General features: G+C 44.6%; 1 protein-coding gene across 2 annotated transcripts in view; it reads right to left on the reverse strand.

Annotated features, from left to right (window-relative positions):
- Positions 1 to 397: 397 nt before the first annotated feature.
- The window catches only part of LOC144129435 (uncharacterized), a 72,759-nt gene continuing 48,073 nt past the window's right edge, over positions 398 to 25,083 (reverse strand). For both annotated transcript variants that reach the window (XM_077663605.1, XM_077663606.1), the window contains exons 6-9: positions 21,380 to 21,502; positions 6,592 to 6,772; positions 4,920 to 5,091; positions 398 to 3,576 (exon numbers count right to left, since the gene is read on the reverse strand). In XM_077663605.1, the coding sequence (XP_077519731.1) occupies positions 3,446 to 3,576; positions 4,920 to 5,091; positions 6,592 to 6,772; positions 21,380 to 21,502 (607 nt within the window). In that variant the 3' untranslated portion in view covers positions 398 to 3,445. The remainder of the gene's footprint in view (positions 3,577 to 4,919; positions 5,092 to 6,591; positions 6,773 to 21,379; positions 21,503 to 25,083) is intronic.

Here is a 25,083-nt window from a genome sequence, read left to right on the forward strand (position 1 = left end):
GTACAAAGCTTAGCAAAAAACAGCGAAACCTGGCAGTAGAGTGACAAGCGCCACTTCACATCCCTGACTGCCTGAAGATTTTTCACAAACGAGAAATTTTACTTGCTCTGGATTGGCAATTGTCTTGACAGCCAGATAAAATAAAAATTTCTCGCATGCGACCTTTTCTGTAAAAGTTACTGCAAATTCTCCCCAGCAACCCAGGCCGTGCTGTGTCTGTATGGATGGACTCCGGAGACGAAAGGGTCACGACCTCTGAAACTGTTGACATTAAAATTGTGCACCATTTACATTTCTTATGTGGCTGCCATGGCTGCTTTGCAAAGCACTGCAAAAACGAGGCACTGTACCATTACATCAAAATTTTCTGCTTCTGTTACGATGGCGATAACAAACAGACAACATACAGTCATTTTATTAAACTTTATAAAGCTGCATATACTGGGCTGCACAAAAGAAGCATCATAAAGGTAACTGGAAAAATGTATAAAACTCAACATACTACATCAAAGGAGGCCTGCCACACCATTGTGCACTTTAATATGTCAGACATCAGTGTAAAACTTAACTGGTAGTATATATTTGTAAACACTCGAGAGTGTAGACGGTGCTGGTAATAATTGAGAATGAGCAGCCTTCCTACCTTTAGCAAGGTATATGAAGGAATATGATGCCACACTTGTGTGCATTTATGATGAAAGCTCAGTCAAAACTCTCACAGAATCTGGCACCGGAAGCATTCCAATGACAGTCATTCACATGGCATCTCACCAGGAGAGCCCAATAAATATCTCTGCAGACAAAGTAAGACCTATTTGCTCAGCAAACAGGCAGTTATGTGACAAGCATCAAGAACACAGAAAGAGAAAAAAAATGACATGAAAAACACGCCTGGAATTTTCTGCAAAAAAAGACACCACCCTTTCAAATGTCTTCTGGGAATGTGGTTCACAACTTGAATGAGGGACAAGCTAGAAAGTGCCTTGCAACAAATTAGGTCTGCTTTTTTCCGTTATGCCTGATCCTGGTGTCTCTGCACTGCACAGGGCAGGCTGTAAATGGCTTCAGCACTGGCCAGCTCTTGCAAGGTGTGCTGCCTGGCCAGGTGACTAACGCTCTTCAATGGACAATGAATGAAGGAGTAGTTCCAGTAACCAATGAATCTACCAGTGAATAATCTTGCACAATTAAAAAAAATTGAACCCTAAAAATTTTGCTGAAAGAAAATCTTAGAAACCAGCATCATTTGTGTGCATCTCGCAGCTCAACAAGTTTTTGAAAGCTTGTTGACGGTATAGTATGTGGGATTCAACACTTAGAAGCTGCACCTGGGCTATGAGAGGAGCCGTAGCAAACACCTCACGGTTAATTTTGACCACCTGTGGTTGGGCAATGTACTTGCAGAGCCCACAGATATTTTTGCATTCTGCCCCCAGCAGCTGCCCAAGACTCGATCCCTCAACCTCATGTTCAGCAGCTCAACACTTTGGCCACTACAATCGATATTTTTCAAAGCTGAGCTTCAAGGACCCTGTATTTCCAAGGAATGCAGAATCAAGCATACAAAAGTATGACAGAGAGGTGAATTACATCAAACTTTTTTCACAATGCACATGTAAGGACCAGTTCAGCCACAATTCAAGCTTTGTTTTAAGAAAAAAGAAGAATCTCTCAGATTCCTCCAACCCTCTTCCTCTGAGGCAAAAATGTGGCAACACTACTGACCCCACACTCCATGTCCCAAGGATGACTAAGCCCGCCGGGATCCCATACACAGCTGTATCAATGCTGAGTAGGCTCAGGCAGCACATCACAAGCTATTTGGTGCCTGTGACTTTACATTTTTTTGACAAGGTGGAATAACACCGGAGCCCAGGGTGAAAGGAAGCACTAGGAAGCATGACCTGCTCGTTGCTGTTGTCACGATAATGCAGTGTCCACATGCATACAACACAGAAAAACAGCACTGAACAAGCATCCAACTGTCACATGAGTGGTGCTCGAAAACTGTGCTGGACAAAATATAATAAAAAAATGTATGTGAAAGAAAAGGGTATTGTGGTTCATACAATGAGTCTTCACTAGCTGCTACATTCAATGAGTGCAGCACAAAAGTAAAATTTAAAAGTGCTTTGCCCACAACCATGCATACTATAAAAATCATCCCAGAGATTACACTAAACATTCCTTCGTAGGCAGAAAGATCCCAGCAATCAAAATGAGTCACTAAAGCAAGCAACCTCTTTTAGATAGTACTGACTGATAGTGGAGGCTGGGAGACAAAATCGAGACAAGAAATGCACATTAATTGCCCACAACCACATTTAAAGGATTTGTACCCACTAAAAATGTTGCACAAATTGCTTGTGCTTTGCTACACCTTGAAAAACAAAAACATGATAAAGCAAGGCTCATCCAATGCTTGCATGATATCTCACCATAAATATGCTCTGAGCATTACATTCCATTCACAAACGAGATGAAAGTAGACACCCAAAATGATAAAAAGTCTCGAATCGCCTGAGAGCAAAAACTGCCATACATCGCGTTATTACCACATCTCGAGTTGACAATGTAAAATAATAAACAGTTTTTGTGATATCTGGCGTGGAAGGACCGTAAAGGAACGTGCTAAAGTGAATCAGTGCAATTGCATCCACATATATATATAATACTATAAAAGAGCAAAGTGCTTTTACACAGGATATACTTGTCTTTCCACTCATCTGAAACTTGCTTGCCAGTCCTGTCACCAAGAGCTAGCCACAGCATTAATTAATTTCAGTTGCTTCCTGGCAATCCAAAAATTTTAACTAAAGACTACTCTTACCCAGGCACCCCCCCCTCCCCCCCCACTTTTTTTGTTTACTTCCAGACAAAACACATTTGCACAAAGCTCAGGCTATGCCGAGATTTACATACATGCAGCAGTATGACATACAACAAAGCAGTTGTTATAAATATTGTGCTCAACAGTGCAGCTGTCTACCTTGTGCAAAGTGGAGGCTACTTTGTCCACTGCAAACAATGCATGTCAGTGGGCGTACATTGAAGAATGTGCATAACTACCAGTACAGATGGTGGTTTGTACGTACCGTCAGAGAGCTGAAGCTTCGACTGACGTATTAAAAGACGATCAAGGCTCAGAATTTCTAGACTGAACACATACGTATCGATGCAGAGAAGAACGACTCAGTAAAATTCAGTGCTCACACTTCCCTCTAGATCTGTCATCGATATGAAGAGCTCAAAACAAAGTACCTTTTTCAAGAGCAGTGCCCTTGTTTCGCACATGCCCCGTCTACTGAGCTTTAACATCTTCTTTTCTTTCAGAAAACACTGCATTTTGTTCTCTCCAAAAAAGTTCCCTGAATGGAGATTTCAAAAACTGAGGTGGAGGGAAACAGCTCGGTGTGCCTTGCTTGAGTTGGCCTCCACATGCTGGTTACTTGCCAGCAGTGAAGCTGGTTTGTAAGAGCTCCAGTACTGCAGCGTTGATGGCCTCGGGATGCCGACGGAACAAATAGTGACCGCCTTTCTTGAAAAGCATTACTTTTTTCGAGCCTGCCGGTGACCCTACAAAATAAAAGTACTTTGAGGCACCGGCAAGAGCATTTAGGAGTGAAGACCAAAGCCTGGAAAATTTAGCTGAAAAGGTCGGAGGGGCAAGGTTTGAGAATGGAAGGAGCACACACAAGCATGCAGCAACCATAAATAACCGGTTCAAATCTCTATCAGTTTACAACACGGCTTGCAAGAGTGATACAACACAACCAGAGTGCAACAACCATGGCCGTACAAAAAGCTCCGCCTTTTGAATAAAACAAGAGTAATGCTGGTGCATATATGTAAAGGCCCGGTGCTGGAATAATTGTCATTACCGTTGCACAAAATCATAAATGGCTTTGGTACACATATGAAGTGAGAAATTCACTGAAGTAATCTCGCATGGTTGATTTTATAGCTAAACACATTCTACAATGCAAAGGTACAGTAAAACCTCGTTAGTTCGAAGTAATCTCGCATGGTTGATTTTATAGCTAAACACATTCTACAATGCCAAGGTACAGTAAAACCTCGTTAGTTCGAAGTCACTGGGAAAAATATTAAAATTATCCGGTTTTTCAGATTAACCGCGCACAGCAAAAGAAAAAAAAAAGACTCGGGAAAAAAATTTCGTTGTGGGAATGCGTACCTACACAGACTTAGCAATTACCATATAAATGACGTGCAGTTCGAATTTTCTTCAGCAGAACTGATTAGCATACTGATTAATGACTTTTTGTGATGCCTGGAGCCCCATGTGCGGTGCCGTAAACAGGTGCCGGCACGGGGCACGTACTACCCGCTACTCGTCCAAACCACCTCAGGCTGACCCCCGAATATCACGATTGTTTTTTTGAAAAAAGGTCGACTTACATGCAACTGTACCAACGTAATCAGCCCTAACCTAACCCTCTAACCTCGACACACCACTCAAACGGCACAAGCCGGCGTTGGGCGCAGTCAACCCATCGCGGGCACAGAACAAGAAGGGTCTCGTCGCGAGACAAGCGCAGCGCGCTTTTTGGTGGTCTGCTAATGCATACCACACACTGGCTCTTGTGCTGAGAGTATTTGGGCTGGGGTGCTTTGCATATAAACTATTGGCATCGCTATGTGGTGCTGCCTCGTAGCTCCCAGGGGCAATCACTTCACCGGTTCGCGGCGAAATCAGGATCAGGAATTACCGTGTAGCACCCCAGACCTTCAAATTAACCAGGCTGGTGCAGGCTGCTACTTCGAATTATCTAGTCAAATTTGTATAAAAAATTACAGGACTACAGAAATTCCTCAAATTATCTGGGATTTCAAGTCACCAGAGTTCAATTTATCGACGCTTTACTGTAATTTGGTCCAGTGAATTATGTATGGCTTACCTTTCCTGACCAATTTCCCATCAGCATCGTAGAGCCAAAAGTCCTCATTGCGAGTTCCAATCAAGTCCACCATGTTGAAAATGACTTCAGGGTTGATGGCTCGGTCATTCTCGCTGAACGCTATCAGCAATGGAACTCCGCTGTCTGCAACCTGCTTTATCTTGTCTCCTGCCTGCATAGAGACACAGTTCACCGAACTGTTTTTTTTCTGTTGTTTGATATTTATTCCAACTTGTTCTCTGAAGCACTTAATGAGCTCGGACCACATGGTCTAGCCACAGTTTTGAATGTATGCATTACCTCTCACAGCCTGTTTACACCCCAGTTTCGAGAACAGTACCCTAAATTTTGAGGCGTTTTTATGCATGCTTGCAGTCAAAAGTGAATAGAACATAATATTTAAAAAAAACAACGTAATTTTAGCAGCATCTTTGGATACACTACGAAGTAGATATGTGCAGCCAAAATCTGAGCATGTGATTTATATTGACCAGTGTTAAATCTCAAGTAATGCACCCTGGATGTAAAGAAATAAAATTTCTTTGTCAAAGTCACATTTCGTAAACATATAAGCGAGGTGTAGATGAAATACAACAGTTTTTATAGGATCATCAGCTGATCCTGACCGCAACTTACTTTCAACCTTATGCAGGTTTTGACTCACAAAAAGGTGCGCCCGTCTTTTTTTTTTTTTTTTTCAAAGAGAGCCATTTTATTCATACATGTTCGAGCTAAAGGAAAAAAAAAATCACAGCATGTGCTTAATATCAGAATGGACATTTAACAATGACGAGGCTCTTTTAAACGGACTCTTGTACTAACACTTTGCACAAATAATAAAGCGTTTTGTTCTGAAATCTGCTCCCCATTTTATCGCACAATTCTTCTATCATGCCCAGATATGCAATTTCGTTACAAATCATAACATCTGCGATGTTTAAATACAGTAAGCAAAATCAGTTGACAATAAGCCAAGAATGCATATCCAGTTTTTGCAACATCATGTTTTAAAGAACTTTATACACCAAATTCTTGCTTGCATGTTTTCCTCTTTCAAATGATGCATTAAGACATTAGCATACATGGATCACCTCATGGTATTCCCCTACGACTGCTAAATAGTTTATAATTGAATTTCTTCTTGATGCTCTTTCAGTTTCAGTTTCAGAAACTGAGCAAAGGCTGTGTATGATATGCAAGAAATGTTTAGGTCACATGAGGCATGACAAAAACTGCAATAGCCACCGATACAGTTTTAATTGACAATAACGCTTAAGCTAGCCTGCTTGAGGAGCTGGAATAAGAAAAAGCAATGCAGTTATACTAGGAATTTTCTTTTATATCTCACATGACCCAAACACTCGTTACACACCACAGCCAATGTTCAGTGATGAAAACCGAAATAGTATGAGAGAAGAAATTCAATTATAAATTATTTAGTGCTCTTAGGAAAATACCATGCCCACGCGCAACCTTCCACTGCCGTCAGGTGGTGTGCTATGCTGCTAGCCACCCTCCGGGATCTTCCCGCCATCTTCCAGGTGGTTTTCACTCTGCCACTCGGACAACCAGTTAGGCCAACAACGGACGCTCTAAAATGAGGTGTCCGTAGACTGCCACTCTCACCGTGGACATGAACTCTAAGTAAACATCGAGATCACCACAAGTCAACCTCTTCGTAGTCGGAGAAGATCATAGTTTGCAGTGACATGATGGCGTCTTCGATGTTGGGCTTGATGGGGTTCCGCGTGTACTTCATGATTGCAATGCCCAGGTGCCGCATGAAGCCTTGGTACCGGGGGTTGGTGTAATGCACGGCGAAGGCTCGCATTAGAGGTAGGGGCCTGATTGCCCTGCAGAAGGGAAAGCCATGTGGCACAAGAGTATGAGCACTGCGTGGGCCACCTGTGGACTTCTCGTCGCACCTGATCTGCATTACTCAGCCAGCTGGGTCAGGCCACGAAAGCCCCCCCCCCCCCCCCCCCCCCCCCCCCCCCCTTCATTTACAGTATTTACTCGCATAACGAACACACTTTTTTTCTCGCAAAGGCTCAGCAAATATGGGGGGCATGTTCATTATGCTTGGTAAAATTTTTCCGCAAAATTTTAAGTGGCACAAATGAAACAGAAGCAGGTTGGTGGAATTATGCTGAGCTGGGCGAGGATACATCTTGGAAAACTCAGCGCAACAAAGGGACGAGTGCCGTCTCACAACAGAATCTTTATTAGGAAGGCCAGAGAATATATCAGAAGGAAAACCAAAAAAAGTAAAAATTGAAGTGATATAAGATTTAGAAAAGCAAGTCACAATACTTCATCCTTCCTTTAAATGACTTTCTTCAGCATGGTATGATGTGGTATATTGGGTTTAATAAATACCCCACAGCGACATAGGCTATGAGGGTCAGCGTAGTGGAGGATTCTGGAATGATTTCATCCACCTGGGGTTTTTTAACATGCACCGACATCGCACATTACAGGGGTGTCTTGTCTTCATCCAAACGTGGCTGAGGTCGAACCCGTGTCCTCTGGCTCAGCAGCCGAGCATCCTAACCACTGAGCCACCGTGGCGGGATGTATTCTTCAGCATGGCTCCCAACAGGGCCAACAAATTTTATATTAAACGCATGCGTACAACTCGCACAGTGGCTCATAATTCTGTCCAAAGAGAGCACAACTAGAGTTCCCTGTAGTACTGAGAGATTGAGCGGCCATGCCCTTAATCGAGCATTAAAGAAGAAACGTAACCGCAACAAGTTGCCACAATCCTTAATATGGCAGACTGAACTGACAAAAATTTTGTAAACACGATGGTGAAAAACGTTTTATTGACATGTTTACGAGAGAGGGATTGACGTGGTCGGGGTCCCTAGTCCTGGCGTTGGTTGGCTGATGCTGCTGCCCTTGCTTGGTCGAGGAACCAGACTTGGTGCTCTAGTTGTGAGCGAGTCAGAGCCACCTCTCTAACCTCGGTTGTTGGCTCCTCATAAAAGTGCACTAATTCAGTATAAGCCCGATAGGCCCTGTCCATGTAATATAGTCTCGCCACCGAAGTGACATTCCTGACCAAAGGAGTCTGGGTCTATGGTATGCAACTTGGACAGATATGGGAATGTCTGTGTTTGTAGGCGTCGAAAGTGTACTTGCTTTGTGTTGTCAAAGCTTTGTCAAAGCCCTTTGCCGAAGGTGGATATATAGAGTTGTGTTACGTCCTTGATAGCCAGGTACCCACATGAGGTGCCCGATTGCAGGCACTGACTGTTCTGGAGAACCGCAATTAGGGTGATCCTCCCAGCACTGTAATTTCTGTAGGCTGCCTGTGAGTCTGCAAGAATGTTCTGGGTGGGGGGATCACACTCGTTTGCTTTGCGAGCAAATGTGATTACTGTTCATTCTCAGATTCCTCACAGAACATTCTTATTGGCCGCCTGTCCCGTAGGATGAGAGGATGAGGTATAGTAGGCTGACATTCTACAGATGGGGCTTTACACTAGTGTGTAGTTTTTTTTGGCGCTCAAGACAGGACGCCTTTTATATCATTAGCTTTTTTCCCCTGCTAGCGTTCACCACCTTATCAGCAGGCTGCACACTAAAAGCAATGAGTGCGTTCATTATGCGAGGGAAATAACAATTTTCACAGAAAAAGTAGGGCTGTGTCCATTATGTGAGTAAATGTAGTAGTCCTGTAAGCCACAGCACCCACCACACTGTCAGCTTAGGGGTGAATAGAGCACACAAGCTGAAGGGAGTTTTCACATCGCAGATGACTCTTACTGCAGTCAATTAAGAAGGTACTGTAAAATCTCGTTGATGCGTTCCCGCTCAAAATAGCGGACATTTAAAATGTCCCATGGAGTTACACTATATTTCTCGCAATTTATACGCTCCCGGATAACAGGCTTTCCTGGCTACTATATTTAAAATTTCTGTAAATGCGGTTGTATAATATGCATAATACGTGCACGCTGCGACACACGTGTATTGGGGACGATATTGATGTCAGAACAACTGTTTGCCAGCTGTCCTTGACAGGGCGATGTTTGAGCTGCCGTACTTTCATGATCAGTAGGAAGACACAGTTTCAGTCCAGTTGGTCAGACGTACTGAAGGAAAGGTAGCGGAATGGACAGAAGGTAAGAGAGAAGGGTTCAAATGAAAAAGAACGCCGTCCGACTGTTTGGATCCTTTTTCACTGCGTCGTGTCTGTCCCACTATCTTTTTTTCAGTAACAGTACGTGACCTATAACAAACGGGCTGTGACCACTTAGTGTGCTTCTCGCCTGTTAACAAAGGAATGCACGACACTGAACATGAGTGGGCACTGTTACTATTTCTACTGGCAGATAAACGGTAACTTTTAAATAGGTCACGGTAATTTGCAAAATAAGTTCCTTTTACATATTGCGCGCTGTATATTCGAGTAAAAAAAACATTGGAAATTTCCAGTTGCAAATGATCGGAAAATCTAATTGGTTCCAATTATGCTTTTAGTCACCATGTGGACCCATTTGTATCTAGGCAGTTAGGATGGGCAGCGGTGGCGTAGAGGTAGAGCATCCGCCTTGTGTGCAAGAGGACTGGGGTTCAAATCTCAGTGCTGTGCAATTCTCCACTGTGTTCGAAAAAAAAAAACTCCGCAAGTTGATGGAATTGCATAACCAGGCCTGAGGTTTGGCCTGATCGTAGTGACCAGAACTGACAACGCACTCCCTCACCAGAACAAGATTTGGCCACCCTGGTGTAGTGCCTGGCCACAACTCCCTATGATCAAACCAATCAAACCTCGGCCCTCAGTCCCCAGCGGCTGCGGAGCAACTGACCAAGGCGGTGGTCAGACCTGTGACGCAGCGGAGGATGCTAAGAATCTCTGGCCCCGAACAGGCCGCCATTAGAAACTGAACCCGGCAACGTTTAACGCTAGAACCTTATCTAGTGAGGCTAGCCTAGCAGTGCTGTTCGAGGAACTAGCGGGCATTAAATGGGATGTCAGAGGGCTTAGTGAGGTATGAGAGATAAGGAAAATACAGCACTAAGGGACAGGCACGTACAGTTGAACCTCTATGTAACGAACCTCTATGTAACGAATTCCTGGATTTTACGAAATTTCTCAATTCCCCAACACATCCCCCATTGAAGCCCATGTATAGGCGACCTCCATGTAACGAACTCGTTGCGGCAGTTGACCTTGATGTAACGAATCCGTGGCTCTGATCATCGAGCTGTATCTTGTAACGTTTTGCCCGAAATTTGACCGGGCAGTGCGCAACTTTAATGAATATTGTTTAAGTAAGTTTTTATATTAAAAGGTAAAGTAGACCGCGAGCAGAACGCTTGCAATCGCAGCAAACAAGCAGACCTCGGTGATGATGATGATGTTGAGCGCCGCTATCGCCGCTCCGTGGCAAGCGTAGCAACTTTTAAGCTTTCATTTTGTAGCTTGACACTAGGTGGCACTACTATGACAAATTTTTCGTGGTGTTGCGGCGCAGTTATGGTAAGCCTTCTTCGTCAGCGTGTTGACGTGTGTGTGCTGGTGTGTGTTTACGGTGTCGGTTCGTTACGATGAGTTCTGCTGTGAGGAAACGCAAAGTTTTGTCGCTTGAAGATAAGCTCTCGATTTTGAATGCGGTTACCGCCGGCGAAAAAAAGAAGGATGTCGCTGCCCGCTTCAATATACCAGCCAGCTCCTTGTCAACCATTCTTGCTGCAGAACAAAGCATCCGCAGTGCGATGGAGTCGGGCACAAGCGCCCAGAAGAAAAGACTGAAGACGTCGACGTATGCTGATGTGGACAACGCCGTGTTTGCATGGTTTTTGGACAGACGAGCACAAAACGTGCCCATAAGTGGCGCGATTTCGCAGCAGAAAGCCATAGATTTTGCTTGTATCCTGGGCCACGACGACTTCAAAGCGAGTAACGGCTGGCTACAAAGATTTAAAAGCCGGCACGATGTTGTCGGAAAAGTGGTATCTGGCGAGTCTGGCTCCGCAGACAGCGATGCTGCTGCCTCGTGGGTGGCCGAGAAGCTTCCCGGCATTTTCAGCCGCTATGAAGCTGCCGACATTTATAATGCTGATGAGACGGCCCTGTTTTATTAAATGTTCCCGAGCCGCACGTTGTCACTTAAAGGAGAAGACTGCCGCGGTGGAAAGCAAAGTAAACTCCGCGTGACGGTTTTGCTTTGCGCCAACACTGATGGCAGCGACAACCGAATCCCATTGGTTATTGGCCGCAATGCCTGGCCCAGATGTTTTAAAGGAACAAGGCGGATGCCAGTAAAATATGTGGCAAACTCCAAAGCTTGGATGTCGCGGGCAATTTTTTCCGACTGGCTGAAGGAGCTCAACCAAGATGTCAAGCGACAAGTTCGCAGCATTTGTTTGCTGCTTGACAACTGCTCCGCGCACCATGTGGAAGGCCTACAGCTTTCGAACGTCGAGCTGCAGTATTTGCCACCTAACTGCACTTCTCTGGTACAACCCTTAGACAAAGGGGTTATTAACAGCTTTAAATGCTGTTACCGCCATCGATTGATACAAAAGATGCTCCTGGACATCCGCCTTGAACGGCCAACAAAAGTGGATATCTACCAAGCAATCGGAATGCTTGCTGCGTCGTGGCAAGAGGTCGAATCACAAGTGATCGCCAATTGCTTCGCCAAGGCTCAGGTAAATAAGGCCATTCAAGCTACAGTCACTGAAGACGAACTTTCAAGCCCACCCGAGGTCGCAGAAGCGTGGGATGAACTACGCATGAACGGTGGGGTGCCCGACGGTGTCGAGCTGTGCAACTTTTTGTTCGTGGACAACGGCGCCGTGGCTATGGAAGAGATGACTGATGCGGCACTTGTGGAAACCGTTAAAGATAGCCTTGAAGGTGGCGGTTCGTCAGAGCCTGATACGTTTTGTGCTGTGCCCACCGCGAGGGAACTGATGGACGTGGTGGACGTTCTGCGCCATTTCGTCGGCTCGCAGGACGATGAAGCAGCCCTGGATGCCTTAGTTTCCTTGAAGCGCCGAGTAATGGCTTCAATTGGGCAAAAACAGCAAGCAAAAATTACGCAGTTTTTCTCTATTAAATAAATTCTTTGAATGGCGAGTTCACTTGAATTGATATCTGTCGAATTTTTATTTCGTTTTGGCATGATCCTTACCAGTCTTAACCCAAAACTGTATCTAACGAAAACCTGGATATAACGAAAAATTGCGAACTTTTTTCAATTTCGTTATATCCAGGTTTGACTGTACTAGTCTATTGTGGATTAGCACAGACGAGAACGCGCCTACATACAGCCATGATGACCAGATTGCTGAAAGCTTCTGTGTAGATGTGGAATCTGCAATGAACAAAGTAAAATCACTGTACACTGTACTGATGGGCGACTTCAATGCGAAGGTAGGCAAGAAGCAGGCCAGAGACCAGGCAGTAGACGACTATGGCATTGGCTCCAGGAATAGCAGGGGGGGGAACCATTATACCCCGCAGAGAGAAATTATTTATGGATCATGAATACCTTCTTTCGGAAACGAGAGAAAAGGAAGTGGGCGTGGAAAAGCCCCAATGTTGAGAATAAAAATGAAATAGACTTCATGCTATGCGCTCACCCTTCCATCATGCGCAGGATGTGGAAGTCCTCGGAAAGGTGCGCCGCAGCGACCAGCTCGAATAGCTTAGACTTGGAGAGGGAACGGAAGAAACTGGTTTGGTTTAGTTTATGGGGACTTAACGTCTCAAAGCAACTCAGGCTACGAGGAACGCCGTCGTGGGGGGCTCCGGAAAATTCGACCACCTGGGGTTCTTAAACGTGCACTGACATCTCACAGCACACGGGCCTCTAGAATTTCGTCTCCATCGAAATTCGACCGCTGTGGCTGGGATCGAACTCGCGTTTTTCATGTCAGCAGCCGAGCGCCATAACCACTGCGCCACCGCGACGGCGGAATGGAAGAAACTAGTGAAGCGGAAGCACTGCAGAACAGATATTCGGCTTTAACTGAGGAAGACGATCTTAAGTTCAAACAAAGGACAACCTCACAGCTATCATTACAGAGTGCGCAGTAGGAGGCAGTAGGATTATTCAACAGGATACCAGCAAGCAATCTCAGGAAACAAAGATCTGATTAAGAAACGTCAAAGCATGAAAGTATCAAACCCTACAGACAGAACAGAACTGGCAGAGCTATCAAAGTTAATAAACAAGCGCAAGGTAGCCGACATAAGCAAGTTTAATATGGAGAGAATCGAGCATGCTCTAAACTCAGATAGCCTAAAAGCAGTGAAGAGGAAACTCCGCATAGGCAAAAACCAGACGTATGCATTAAGAGACAAAAAGGGCAACGTCATTAGCAATAAGGATAAGATAGTTAAAGTAGGCAAAAAGTTCTACACAAATCTGTACAGTAGCCAGTGTAATCAGAATGTTAATGAGAGAGGCAGTAGAGCACAGCGATGGGCAAAGAAAGCCTTAGGAGCAATGCAAGGAAGGAAAGCAGCTGGTGAGGATCAGGTAACAGCAGATCTGTTGAAGGAGGGAGGGGAGATTCGCTAGAAAAACTAGCCACCCTGTATATGCAATGACTTATGGCCTCAAGCGTACCAAAAGCTTGAAAAACACTAACATTATCTTAATTCATAAGAAAGAAGATGTCAACGACTTGAAAAATTACAGACCGATCAGCTTACTGTCTGTTGCGTACAAGGTATAGTTTACTAACGTGATCGCTAATAGAATCAGGACAACCTTAAACTTCAATCAACCAAATGATCAGGCAGGCTTTCGTACAGGATACTCGACAATAGACCATTTTCACACTACCAATCAGGTGATAGAGAAACGCGCAGAATATAACCAACCCCTATATATAGCTTTCATTGATTACGAGAAAGCATTTGACTCCCTGGAAACCTCAGCAGTCATGCAGGCATTGCGGAGTCTGGGTGCAGAAGAGCCTTATATGAAAATACTGGAAGATATGACTGCACAACTAGTACCACTGTCTTCCATAAAGTCAGCAATAAAATTCCAATAAGGAAGGGTGTCAGGCAGGGAGACAATCTCGCCAATGCTATTCACTGCCTGTTTGCAGGAGGTGTTCCGAGGCCTGGATTGGGAACAACTCGGAATTAGAGTTAATGAATAATACCTAAGCAATATGCAATTCACCGATGACAGTGCCTTGCTAAGTCACTCTGGAGATAAACTGCAAAGCATGATCAATGAGTTAGACAGGAAGAGCAGAACGGTGGGTCTAAAAATTAACATGCAGAAAACCAAAGTAACGTTCAACAGTCTCGCAAGGGAACAGCAGTTCACAATTGGTAGCGAGGTGCTGGAAGTGGTAAGGGAATACGTCTACTTAGGGCAGGTAGCGACCGCTGATCCGGATCATGAGAGGGCAATAACTAGAAGAATAAGATTGGGGTGGAGCGCATATGGCAGGTTCTCTCAGATCATGAATGGCAGTTTACCAATATCCTTCAAGAGGAAAGTAGGCAACAGCTGTATCTTCCCGGCACTCAACTACGGGGCAGAAACGTGGAGTCTAACGAAAAGGGTTCAGCTTAAGGGCAACGCAGCCAGCTATGGAAAGAAATATGATAGGTGTAATGTTAAGAGACCGGAAGTGGGCAGAGTCAGCGAGGGAACAAACGTGGGTTAATGACATCCTAGTCGAAATTAAGAGAAAGAAAATGAGCTTTGGCAGGGCGTGTAATGCGAAGGCAAGATAACCGCTGGTCCTTAAGGGTAGCAGAGTGGATTCCAAGAGAAGGCTAGCGTAGCAGGGGGCAGCGACAAGTTAGGTGGGCGGATGAGATTAAGATGTTTGCGGGGATACGGTGGACGCAGCTGGCAAAGGACAGGGTTAATTGGAGAGACATGGGAGAGGCCTTTGCCCTGCAGTGGGCGTAGTCAGGCTGATGATGATGCTGGTGAAAATCCATTTACTGACCAACCGCGTGTGTTAAAAACATACAAGTGGGCTGAACGTGAGGGCATGCGACATGAAAAGCTGAAATTCACGTCACCACCGCGGTTGCTTCTCTGCAGTGCCTAGATGCAAGGAGGCGAAGCATCACCTCTGCCACCACCGCCATTATGGCCGCCACCACCACCATGAAAAATAAAAACGGCGTGCTAGCATTCGAGACAGCCCCTCTTGTAGGGGGCGCAACACGATGAGGAGAAACACCGAGGTTTCTTCGCGGGCGCATAAGGGTAAGGGGGCGAAGCATCAACGAACTACAGCGATGCGCTTAAAAATGCTGCGGCAATCAGCCGCTGCGGTGGCTTCCCGCAATACTTCGGTGCAAAAGGGCGAAGCATCTAAAAATGACAAGGAAGATATTTTAGTTAATTTCATCACTGCTGTCGGCGGGCCGATGTGTTATGAAGTTCCTGCCGCGCTTAAGACAGTGTGAATGCGGACTGAATTCTGCGAGCACTAGAAAAGGATCTGTTGAGATCATGTGTCAAGAACTGCTCATCTTCATTTTTATGAAGTGAAACTGTCATAAATGTCTTTGTACTTTATACAACAGTTACATTTCTCAAAATTAGTCTGTTTGGATCGTACGTTTTCCCATTTAATATGTTTTCCCCCGCAGTTTCTTAAATAACGAATCAACGAGGCTTTACTGTATTTAGAACACTTACTGAGATCATGAACACAACAAAACAAAGAAAAGAAAGGGCATAGTATATACCAACTGACAATGACAAACTGCAAAGAGGTGCAACTTGCATTCCTGCACACCTTCAAAACTAAGACAGGACTGGAATTTTACACATCTGAAATTGCCGCATGCTGTATGCTCAAGTGATATAGACAAGCAATGGAAACATACAGGAAGTTGCTGTTAAGTGTGATGTGTCAAATGTAACTAGTGGTCGTTTCGAGCTCCCAACCTTTCCAGGCTTTCAAGCAGGCCTGGGGCCATGCAGTGCTCTAGTATGAGTGAACAAATCAAAAACACTTCACGAATAAGAAATGCGGGCTAGCCAACCACAATAAATCACAGGGCACAACATTGTGCCACTGAACACGATTAAATATGTTCAGTCTTGATCATGGTAGCTGTAGTTCAATGGACGTGAAATCATGAAATGCCAAAACACTCATGACCAGGATTTTGACGCATACTATAGTAACCAAGTGGCTGAAATTAATCTGGAGCCCAGAACAAAAGCAGACCTTTAAAACATGAGAATCCACTAACTGAATAATTAAATTTTGCTTATCCTGTTGCTGAAAGCAGCAATAAGCATGAAATGTTCCTGTTGGTAACTTAGCACCATCTAGAATGGCCTGTAAGCAGCAAAGAAACTTAGCGATGTTAAATCAAACGCTCCAAGCAAAGCTGCATTTTTCACTGTCTGCGCAAGGTGCTTCTATTCTGCAGGATGCAAGGTGCCAACTCAAAGGTCTTCCCCGCATTATGACCTTGAAGGTTTAAGTTGTGCAGCTTACTTCAGTCTCTCATTAAAGTCCGAGTCTGTGTAACAACTGAAGCCATCATGATCAGCCTCATCTGATTGGTCAAAACGCCAGAAGCGGACGTCAGTTCAGTTGCAACTGTGAGTGGTGGTAGGATGTTACTGTGCTGCAGTTGCCGCAGCGAAACATCCAGCGGTGCTATTGCTCTTTGTTGAGAAATGGAACGCGACCAACGTGACACAAGAAAAATTCAGCCATAATTTTAGTTGCGCATCGGATTCCACTGTAAAAGAGTAATCAAAAACCGCCTCATTTAGCCAGTGGACCTTAATAAGTAGAAATGATAGCTGATACTCTCTTCTGCATCGTAAAGGCCGAAGGTATACTGGAAAAGGAAAATGCACGCATTGCAAATAAATAAATAAATAAATTAATCTCATCAATCAATCAATCAATCAATCAATCAAGAGCTTTTTGTTTTGGACAAGAAAAAAGCTGCTTTGTTTACAGCTTGGCGAGGCTCCAGCCACCTGTAGAGCAGTCACATATACAGCGCAGGCAGTTCATTGTAAACAGGTAAGCAGTCTGTCAGTAAAACCTTTTAAAAAGCATTGATATTAAAAATGTGAGTAAACAATATAGCCAAAGTGAACCAAGATTGCAAAATCAATTCGAAAAACTTCAACAGTACAGTTCATAAGAACATTTCGAAAACACTTGTGTATTGCATTGTCAGAATGTCTATCTGTTAAGTTTCAAGGCAGTTTTGTGTATACGGTAGCACAAGTTTTACTCTTTGTTTTCCGTACATTGTACGGGAGAAAGGAAGAAGCCATGGTGACTGCTACCTGAACAGATATGTGTTCGTAGTTTTCACCAGATATGCTAAGTTTAGGAGCGTGTCAGATTTACTACTACTGCAGTCTTGTGAATTCTTAAAAGGTTGTATTCGTACATGTATTCCACTTTGAGTATATTATGCTTGAAGAAAAGCGGCTCTGTATGTTCTAGGAGTGTAGCATTTTCAGTCATGCGGATAGCCCTCTTTTGGATCAAGGTTTGTTTAATTATATTCGACTTGGTCCCCAAACTAATGCGCAGTACCGTAATTGCGAGTTGAAAAGTGCGTCATTTATGAATTTTCTCATGAAATGTGGGAGATCATGGCAGTTTCTAATTAACAGTCCTACAATCTTGCTTAATTTGTTTGATAAATAATTAACATGTTCGTTCCAAGACATATAATAAAAAAATAATACACCAAGAATTTTCACGTATTTTTCCAAATGTGTATGGGCCCAGAGCGATGTTCGTAGGTATAAAAGGCAAGGTTCCGAGTGTACAAAACAAAATAGATTTGGTTTTAGATTCAGTTAGCATCAAAGTATTTTTCGGCACCATTCTTGCAGTATGTGACAAAATAAGCTAGCATCTGCTATAATTTTCTTCAAATTTTCCCTTGCAATAAATACTGTGGAATCATCGGCATAAATTACAAATTTACAGTCTTTGTAAATCTCTAAAATTTCATTGATGTAAAAAAAAAAAAAGGAATGGCTCCTAAAATGCTTCCTTATGGAACACCTGATTGAATTACTTATAGGCGTGATTTATTTTGATTTACCTCACCATATTGACGCCGACCATCTAGATAAGACCGAACTAGTTTCTGCGTAATACCTCTGAAACCGTAGTGCTGCAATTTTTCTAAATATACTGAGCGATTAACACGATCAAATGCCTTGCTAAAATTTACGTATAGTCCTAATATCATGTTTTTTTTTTCGAAATTGTCTAGTATTATCTCCTTCTGCAATAAAAATGCGTTTTCAATCGGGCGATGTTTTCGAAAACCAGACTGGTAATTTGTTATCAAGTTGTGTTTTCTTGAGAAACTTTCAATGTGACAGTTTATAATCTTTTCTAGTTCCTTTGAAAATACCGGGAGAGAAGGCGGCTGCTGCAGCTGACGATCACTGATGGTAAATAAAAGGCAGCTAGCTTGTCCGCACAACACAGGATTTTACATTTATCTTGAGGGGAAAAAAGGAGCGGAGAAGAAGATTTCTGGTGTGCACTCACTTGCTGCACAATGTGCGCTTGCTGCCATGCTGAAACATCAAGAAGCCGTGACAACTTGCCACCTGCAACATCGCTGAACGTAAGTTGCTGCTGTGATTGAATTGTTGTACAGACGGTAATTTACGGTTTTCATTCCTTTTTTTTTTTGCAGGCACTGCAAGAACCGCAAGATGTAGTTGTTAGGTTTACCATTTTTCTGCAGCAAATAAATAAAAGAGACGAGCTAAAAAACTTCTTTCTGTGTCTCTCTCTATATATGCTGTATGCTTTGGGACTTCGCAGATGAAGTTTTCAGAGGTTCGCCAAGGTGCAAAGTGCACGCATGCCCATTGATGGCTCAAAACTAACTTGCCAACTAACCCGCGAGCTCAATGCAAAGCCACCCCACTGTGGCTATCGAGAACCATTAGCGACACCGAAAACCACGTGTGGCATGTCCAACGCGTCGGTGTAGTGGTGCGTCGCTGGCGACTGACCATCGGTGCACAAGATGAGCGGTTATACGATGCCAGACACTGCACGTGATCATGATGCAGGAAGCTTTGTGAGGATCGGGCTTCTTGAGCAATCCAAATGCGCATCCGCTGCTGCCATTTACCTTGTCAGAGAGAGCCCCCGCAAGGTGTCCGTGAGCGGAACGCAGGCGGCCGTGCTGCTTGTCCTCCTTTCAGAAGGGAAGCTCTTTCGAGAACCACTGTAAATCACCCTCTTTTCCGTTTTTCCTGCTTCGACCTCGTGTCCCCAATGGGTCACTCAAAGCGACATTTGGGGGGGCGTTGTTTTGGCGAGAGGCCGCGAGCGGGAAAGGAATGGACCGACCAACTCGAGCAGCAGAAAGGTGCGCAGAGTTTGCCTCCTGGTGCCCTGGGCTTTGCAGGCAGGCCGAGAACACGGGCGGTTTAGCGTGCGCACCTAGTATGTATGCTTGAGTCCAGGCACAAAAGGAGTACTGTCGCATGCCGGTGCAGCGCTGACACTCCACATTCGGGGAGGGCCTGACATGGCTGGTTCTTTGTCATCGCCAGCCATTGCTGGTGGTGACATGCTATGTGCCATTGACACGTGACCTGCATTGTCAAGATGGGCTCAGCGCGTCCCTCATCTTCCCTTGTATTGTGGTGCGCGCAATTTAACCCTTGTGACTGTCCTTAGCTATGCTGCCACGCGTGTATGGTCTTTGCTTTGAGTGCACGGCTTCGAGGACCCGCTTACGGCAGGTCTATGGGTTGTACTGAGGTCTGGGGATTTGTGCACTGTTCTGCAATGCAGTTCAATAAACACTTGCGCTCTCTATTAACTGCGCCTTCCTTTCTTTGGTGAATGATGGCTGTGCTTGCTTTGGCTCGAACCTGCGTTATGCGGGCAAAGTGCCACTTACTTAACACACCGCCAATGGAAAACCCCACAGCTTCAACAGCTGATAGAAAGTTCTGGAATAGCCAATGCACGTTTGCACGCAGTAAACGCAAGCATTTTGCGGGACATTATGACTGAAGTAGTTGAGTTCAAGATAAGCATCAGTCTCGCCCAGGAGGCCCCTGTTCTTTCTTCATTACGTGTTTGCTTTGTTTGTGCACGTCCACACCATGTGAACCTCGTTTGCTGTGTTCCTACACTTTTTACATGCGTCCTCATATTGTCCTGGGTACCGCCCACTACTTGTGAGCAGGGGGTTGGAGTATCTTCTTGTTTGTAGGAGTCTCCAGATACTCTCTTGCTCTTTGTTTAGTGATCTATCAGACGGCTGGTATACCATTTGACGTAGTTTGTAGTGCTGTGTGATACCTCTGTATCTAAGTAGTCGGTCCTGGCAGCTATCACGTGAGGGGCCCGGGCTCACCCGGAAGGTCAGACCACGGGCAAGCTCGTGAGCGCCTTCATTTCCCTGTAGCAGGGAGTGGGCTGGTGAACATATAATTTGAATCTCTCTGTCCGTACCTCTTAGATTTAGTATACTGTTTGCTTCCTTTGAGATTCTTTATTTGATATAATTACTGACTACAGACTTGGAGTCACTTCTTATTTTTTCCTCTGTTCCTGATAATGCCAGTGCTATGGTCGTTTCCTCTGCCATTTGTGCAGGACAGAGCAGCTAGCTTTGATCTCTAGGTTTTCAGTACGCTTTATGTTACATCATTTAACATACGCAAAAGCAGATGAGATGATAACTCTGCTGATAATGGCACCATCTGGTTTGGATGAAGTCAACAATTTCTGCAACAAACCGGTGCTCATTAGGTCTAGGAGCTACTGAATCATCCAACGAAATAAAAAACAGGCCACATTTATCGCCCATCCAATTTGCCAAAGGCAAGAAAATACAAAAAGAATGCTCCGCACCCAATTTATAGCCAGTTCACGTGCCAAAAAATGCAGTAACACAGGCGAGTTCACTCCGAAGCGAGAGGCTCCGCTTTAGAGCGAACCACCATGTTGGCTGTTATTTCATTGTGGTCCTTAAGCACCTGCTATGGACCTTACACTATGTGTGTGACGTCACCATCTCGTTTCTTTGAGCGTTCTTGCTGCATCCAAACCACCACATCCACTTCCGGTGTTTTGACCAATCAGGTGTGGCCGCTGTGGCCAATTGTGACGGTTTCGATTATGACAGTAACTCTGAATACGGACCAAGGTTACTCCCCAAAATATGGGAATGCTGCATTAAGCACAATTCACACTTGAAAGTAAAGTCTACATTCTGGTAAAATTAGTGACAGGAACATCTCTGCAATTATGCAGGGAATGCTAACACTAATGTCGCATTACAGTTCAAATAGACACTTCAACCAGGACTGAATTTCGGGTATTCTTTGTTTCATCCAAGCAGTGTACACTTTATCATCAAGGCTACTGCTCTATATATTCAGCTATGTAGAATCTCCACCTTAGCCATACAGCACGCTGAAATATGCAACCATGGAGCAGCGACTGACACATACCTGACTAGCTGATGCCCTGCTGGTGCCAGCAGGGCCACAGCATTCACCTGGGGCATACCTGGCCTTGTCATGACATTCAGGGTTGGGTAGATGGCACTGCTATGAGCCACCAGCATGTCAATCCTGCAAGTAAAAAAATGATAACATTCGATTCAGTGCGAAAGCACAGGCTTTTTTTTTTTGTGTGCAAAGACTGTTTTCACTGATTTTACATGCATGAATGACTGAACTGAGGCACACATTTTGTCTTTTTTTAGCAGACATGCAAGAGAAGACTTTCCTCAGGTCAGAACCACTGGATTAGTGCTGCGTAGTAGACGACAATGAGCAGGCAGTGCCGCAGGATTGAGCGCTCATGCTATGCAGTGTTGCATAGAAGACGACGAAGAGCGCTCGCGTTAGGCACATACACGCAAGCAACAATTTTGCTAAGCTCTGAACGTCCAGACAAGAGCTTTCGCTCTAAAAATGAGGTTCCTTGCAATTGCTGTCACTACTTTTGATGACAGAGAATATAGCTTTGTTACAACTGAAGTTATAGAGTAACAAAGTGTTTTGGCACTTTGAAATGCTGGCCGCAAAATAACCCACTGAAAATTGTCAACTGAGAATTACGATTGGTTTTAGTCAGTTCCCACCATAAACCTGCCAGTCACAACTAGGAACCAACTAGTCCCTCTTGAATGAAAGAGTAAGCAGCTGGTTCCAGCCTGGTGTCATTTAGAAAGTAATTGCGTAGGAAGCAATTCATAATATGCATTACTTGCAGTAGAAGATCGTTAAGCACTTCTACCTTGAACCAGTTGCAGATCAGTTAAGTTAAATCCTACTGACCAAAAATAATACCAAAATAGTGCTCAAATTTTAAGGCTCTGAGCTAGAAACTCTACCTGATGATGACAAGGTTTTTCTCGTCTACTTGGAGTAAAAGAGCCATTTTCGAGCATTTCAGCCTAGAGAAGACAAGCACCAGGCCACGGAAAGCTTGTACCCATTGGCAACCAATGGGTACCTTGCCGCAGTGGGGATCGAACACAAGGCAGACTCTCAAGCCACTAGGCCAGCCCTTTTGAAGCTTGCACACCGTGACAGGGAGTGCCTAAATGTAGTAAACAAGCTTTATTGGCCATATTACAAACACCACGGGTAAGGTATAGAATAACTGGAAGACTGGTGAACAGTCCTGCCTCTGCCCCGCATCTTTTTGCAGTTTTTGTTCTTCATAATGCCCCTAAAACTTCGAGGTGACCCTTCATGACTGAATGATAAAGATCCTAGCCTGCCAACCCAACTTTTCAGCTGTGTGCTCAAAGCATGTTACTGCACACATGGAGTGCTGGGATAACGCCACCTTCCTACCATTTCCTGGTTCTCATCACACTGCTTCTTCTACAGCAGTCCCGGTTTGACAGGTACATATAGGTGTGCCCCAGAACGGGTACCACCGTCTGTTGCATCCAATGGTAACTACGAAACAGTTCTACACGCTCAATTCATCAAAAACCCTGCTAAGAGCTCCAAAATGTACTTGACGGGGCTTGTCCGTCAAAAGCCAAAGTATTGATTTTTCCTGCAAACAAAGTGAGCTCATCTAAAGCCTTTAAAGGGTTAAGTACGTCTAGCTGGTGCCAACAAGGAAATTACCAGGCATTAGGCAACTCCAGCTGGAATCAGTATTGTACGAGCTGAACTGCTGCATATCCAGTTTAGAACAGTCAAGGGCCATCTGGGCTTCGGTGGCAGCTGAGATTAGTAAAGCCAAGTTGCACCACGTGTATTTCTTGCTAGAACCAGCCAAGCAGCTACTGAGCACAATCTGATTATGTCTTCTAAGCGAATAACACTAGTTGGTCACTGAGGTCATGCAATCAGAGCATGAGCGAGTCAAAAATAGGAACAGATGTCCTGCAAAAGTTCTCTTTCTAGTTTTGAGCTTGCTGTAACATGAAATAAAGTGCCCTCAGCATGGGTCACTGCTGGAACCATTTGCGGTCAAATTACACTTGGCACATCCCCACTTAGGATCAGCCGACGGTTGTGGCTCCACCTGGAACTATTTATGGGGGACAAGAAGCAAAAAAACAACAAATTTTGACTAAAATACCTGTATTCAGATTCTCGTGTTTTTCGATTCCAGCATTATACAAGAAAGTATTCAGAAAGTTTCGCTTGAATCTGTCTCCTAACAAGAGAAATGCACATGTTTGAGTGGCTGTAAGGGATGCGTGCCACTTCAGCACTGTGAACCAACCGAGAATATTATTTTCAAAGCTTTCTGGTGGGATTAGAAACAGGTATATAGCGCAGAGCATGTATGAACATTAGAAACATTGCTTATTGCTCTTTTAAACAGGTGTGTTCATTCCACTGAGCTTTCGATAAAGTGTGCCCAGAGTGTGATAAAGGAATTTCAAATTTTACAAATGGAAACTGTCCACTGGCTGGAAAAACGGAACTTGGTCCATGGTTGGTGCAAAACCCACAAGTGACTTTTCAAACCCTACTTCACGCGTCCGGAGGCCGGGCATGCCAGCCCACGTTTAGCTATATCGATATGCTTAGTCTGTTTGCGCTTCCTGTAGTGCCCGTACGCTTCCTCCTGGAAGATGTCCTCAAGGAACAAAGCGATTATCAATGCACTTCGAGATCCACAGGGCCGATGCAGTGCAAGGCATGTCCTCTGCACGTTTGTGTGCATTCAGCCCTTCAAGCACGACAGCAGCACTTTTATACCCCTGTCACACGGGCGCCACAAAGACCTTTGAGAAAAGGGTCCTTATATCCAAAGGCGTAAGGTGCGCAGCTACACGGTAAAAATGTTGCGCCTTTGCCGCTAAGGGCCTTGGAGGCGAAGGCGCCCGTCCGAGACCTTTGGAGCCCAAAGGCGCGGCCTTTGAGAGCTTGCGATGGCAGTGCCATCCAACGTCAAAAAGCAAAACCAATGAAAAAAATGTAGATGCAGCCAACAATGTTTGAAAACATCTTTTAAGAATACAAAAGGTGTGTCTGGCTTTGCTTTTTGTATGGTGTTTATATTTTGTGCCCAGATTTTAAGAGAGTAAAGTGTTGCAGCAACCCCGAGTGCACCTGGTGGTCAAAGCAATACACAAAACCTGCTGCTGCTGATGAGAGCAGCTATTGCAGTTCTTTCAAGCAAGCAATTAGATTGAAAAAAAGTTGTCTGAGCTCAACGAATGAACAGAATTCCACACTTTAATTTTAAAACACTCACTTCAGCCGGTTCGAGCACAGCAGCGAGTGCTAAGCCTCAACGACTGTTTCACCTTTGGGCTGCACCCTGTAGCAGCATCGCTGCTCCTTTAAGCTTTCTCTCCTTTGGTGAAAGAAGGTGCCCTTTGCTGGAAAGGCCTTCGAAAAATGCTGTGTGACAGAGGTATTAGTGGACTTTGATAAAGGCGTTTCATTGCCTGAGTGGGCCCCACCTACAATAGAAGATGGTGATGGCACCCTCAATGCCTTTGAATGGAAGGCCACACATCTGGATCTCTCAAGTCCCCCTGTGAAAGTGCACCTTGCAATGTCAACAGAGGAGAATTCAGGCTGAGCGGCTACTGCTTCTTTCATGTGATGGCAATACAAATGTTGACAACTGCACTTTTGTGCCCCGAGTGCCAGAGTGAGTCGCTGGTGTTAAAAGTAACTGGTAGTGGGGTGAATCTCCATTTCATGGGTACATGCAGTGC

Source organism: Amblyomma americanum, chromosome 4 (genome assembly GCF_052857255.1).
Source record: "Amblyomma americanum isolate KBUSLIRL-KWMA chromosome 4, ASM5285725v1, whole genome shotgun sequence".
NCBI classification, from domain to species: domain Eukaryota; kingdom Metazoa; phylum Arthropoda; class Arachnida; order Ixodida; family Ixodidae; genus Amblyomma; species Amblyomma americanum.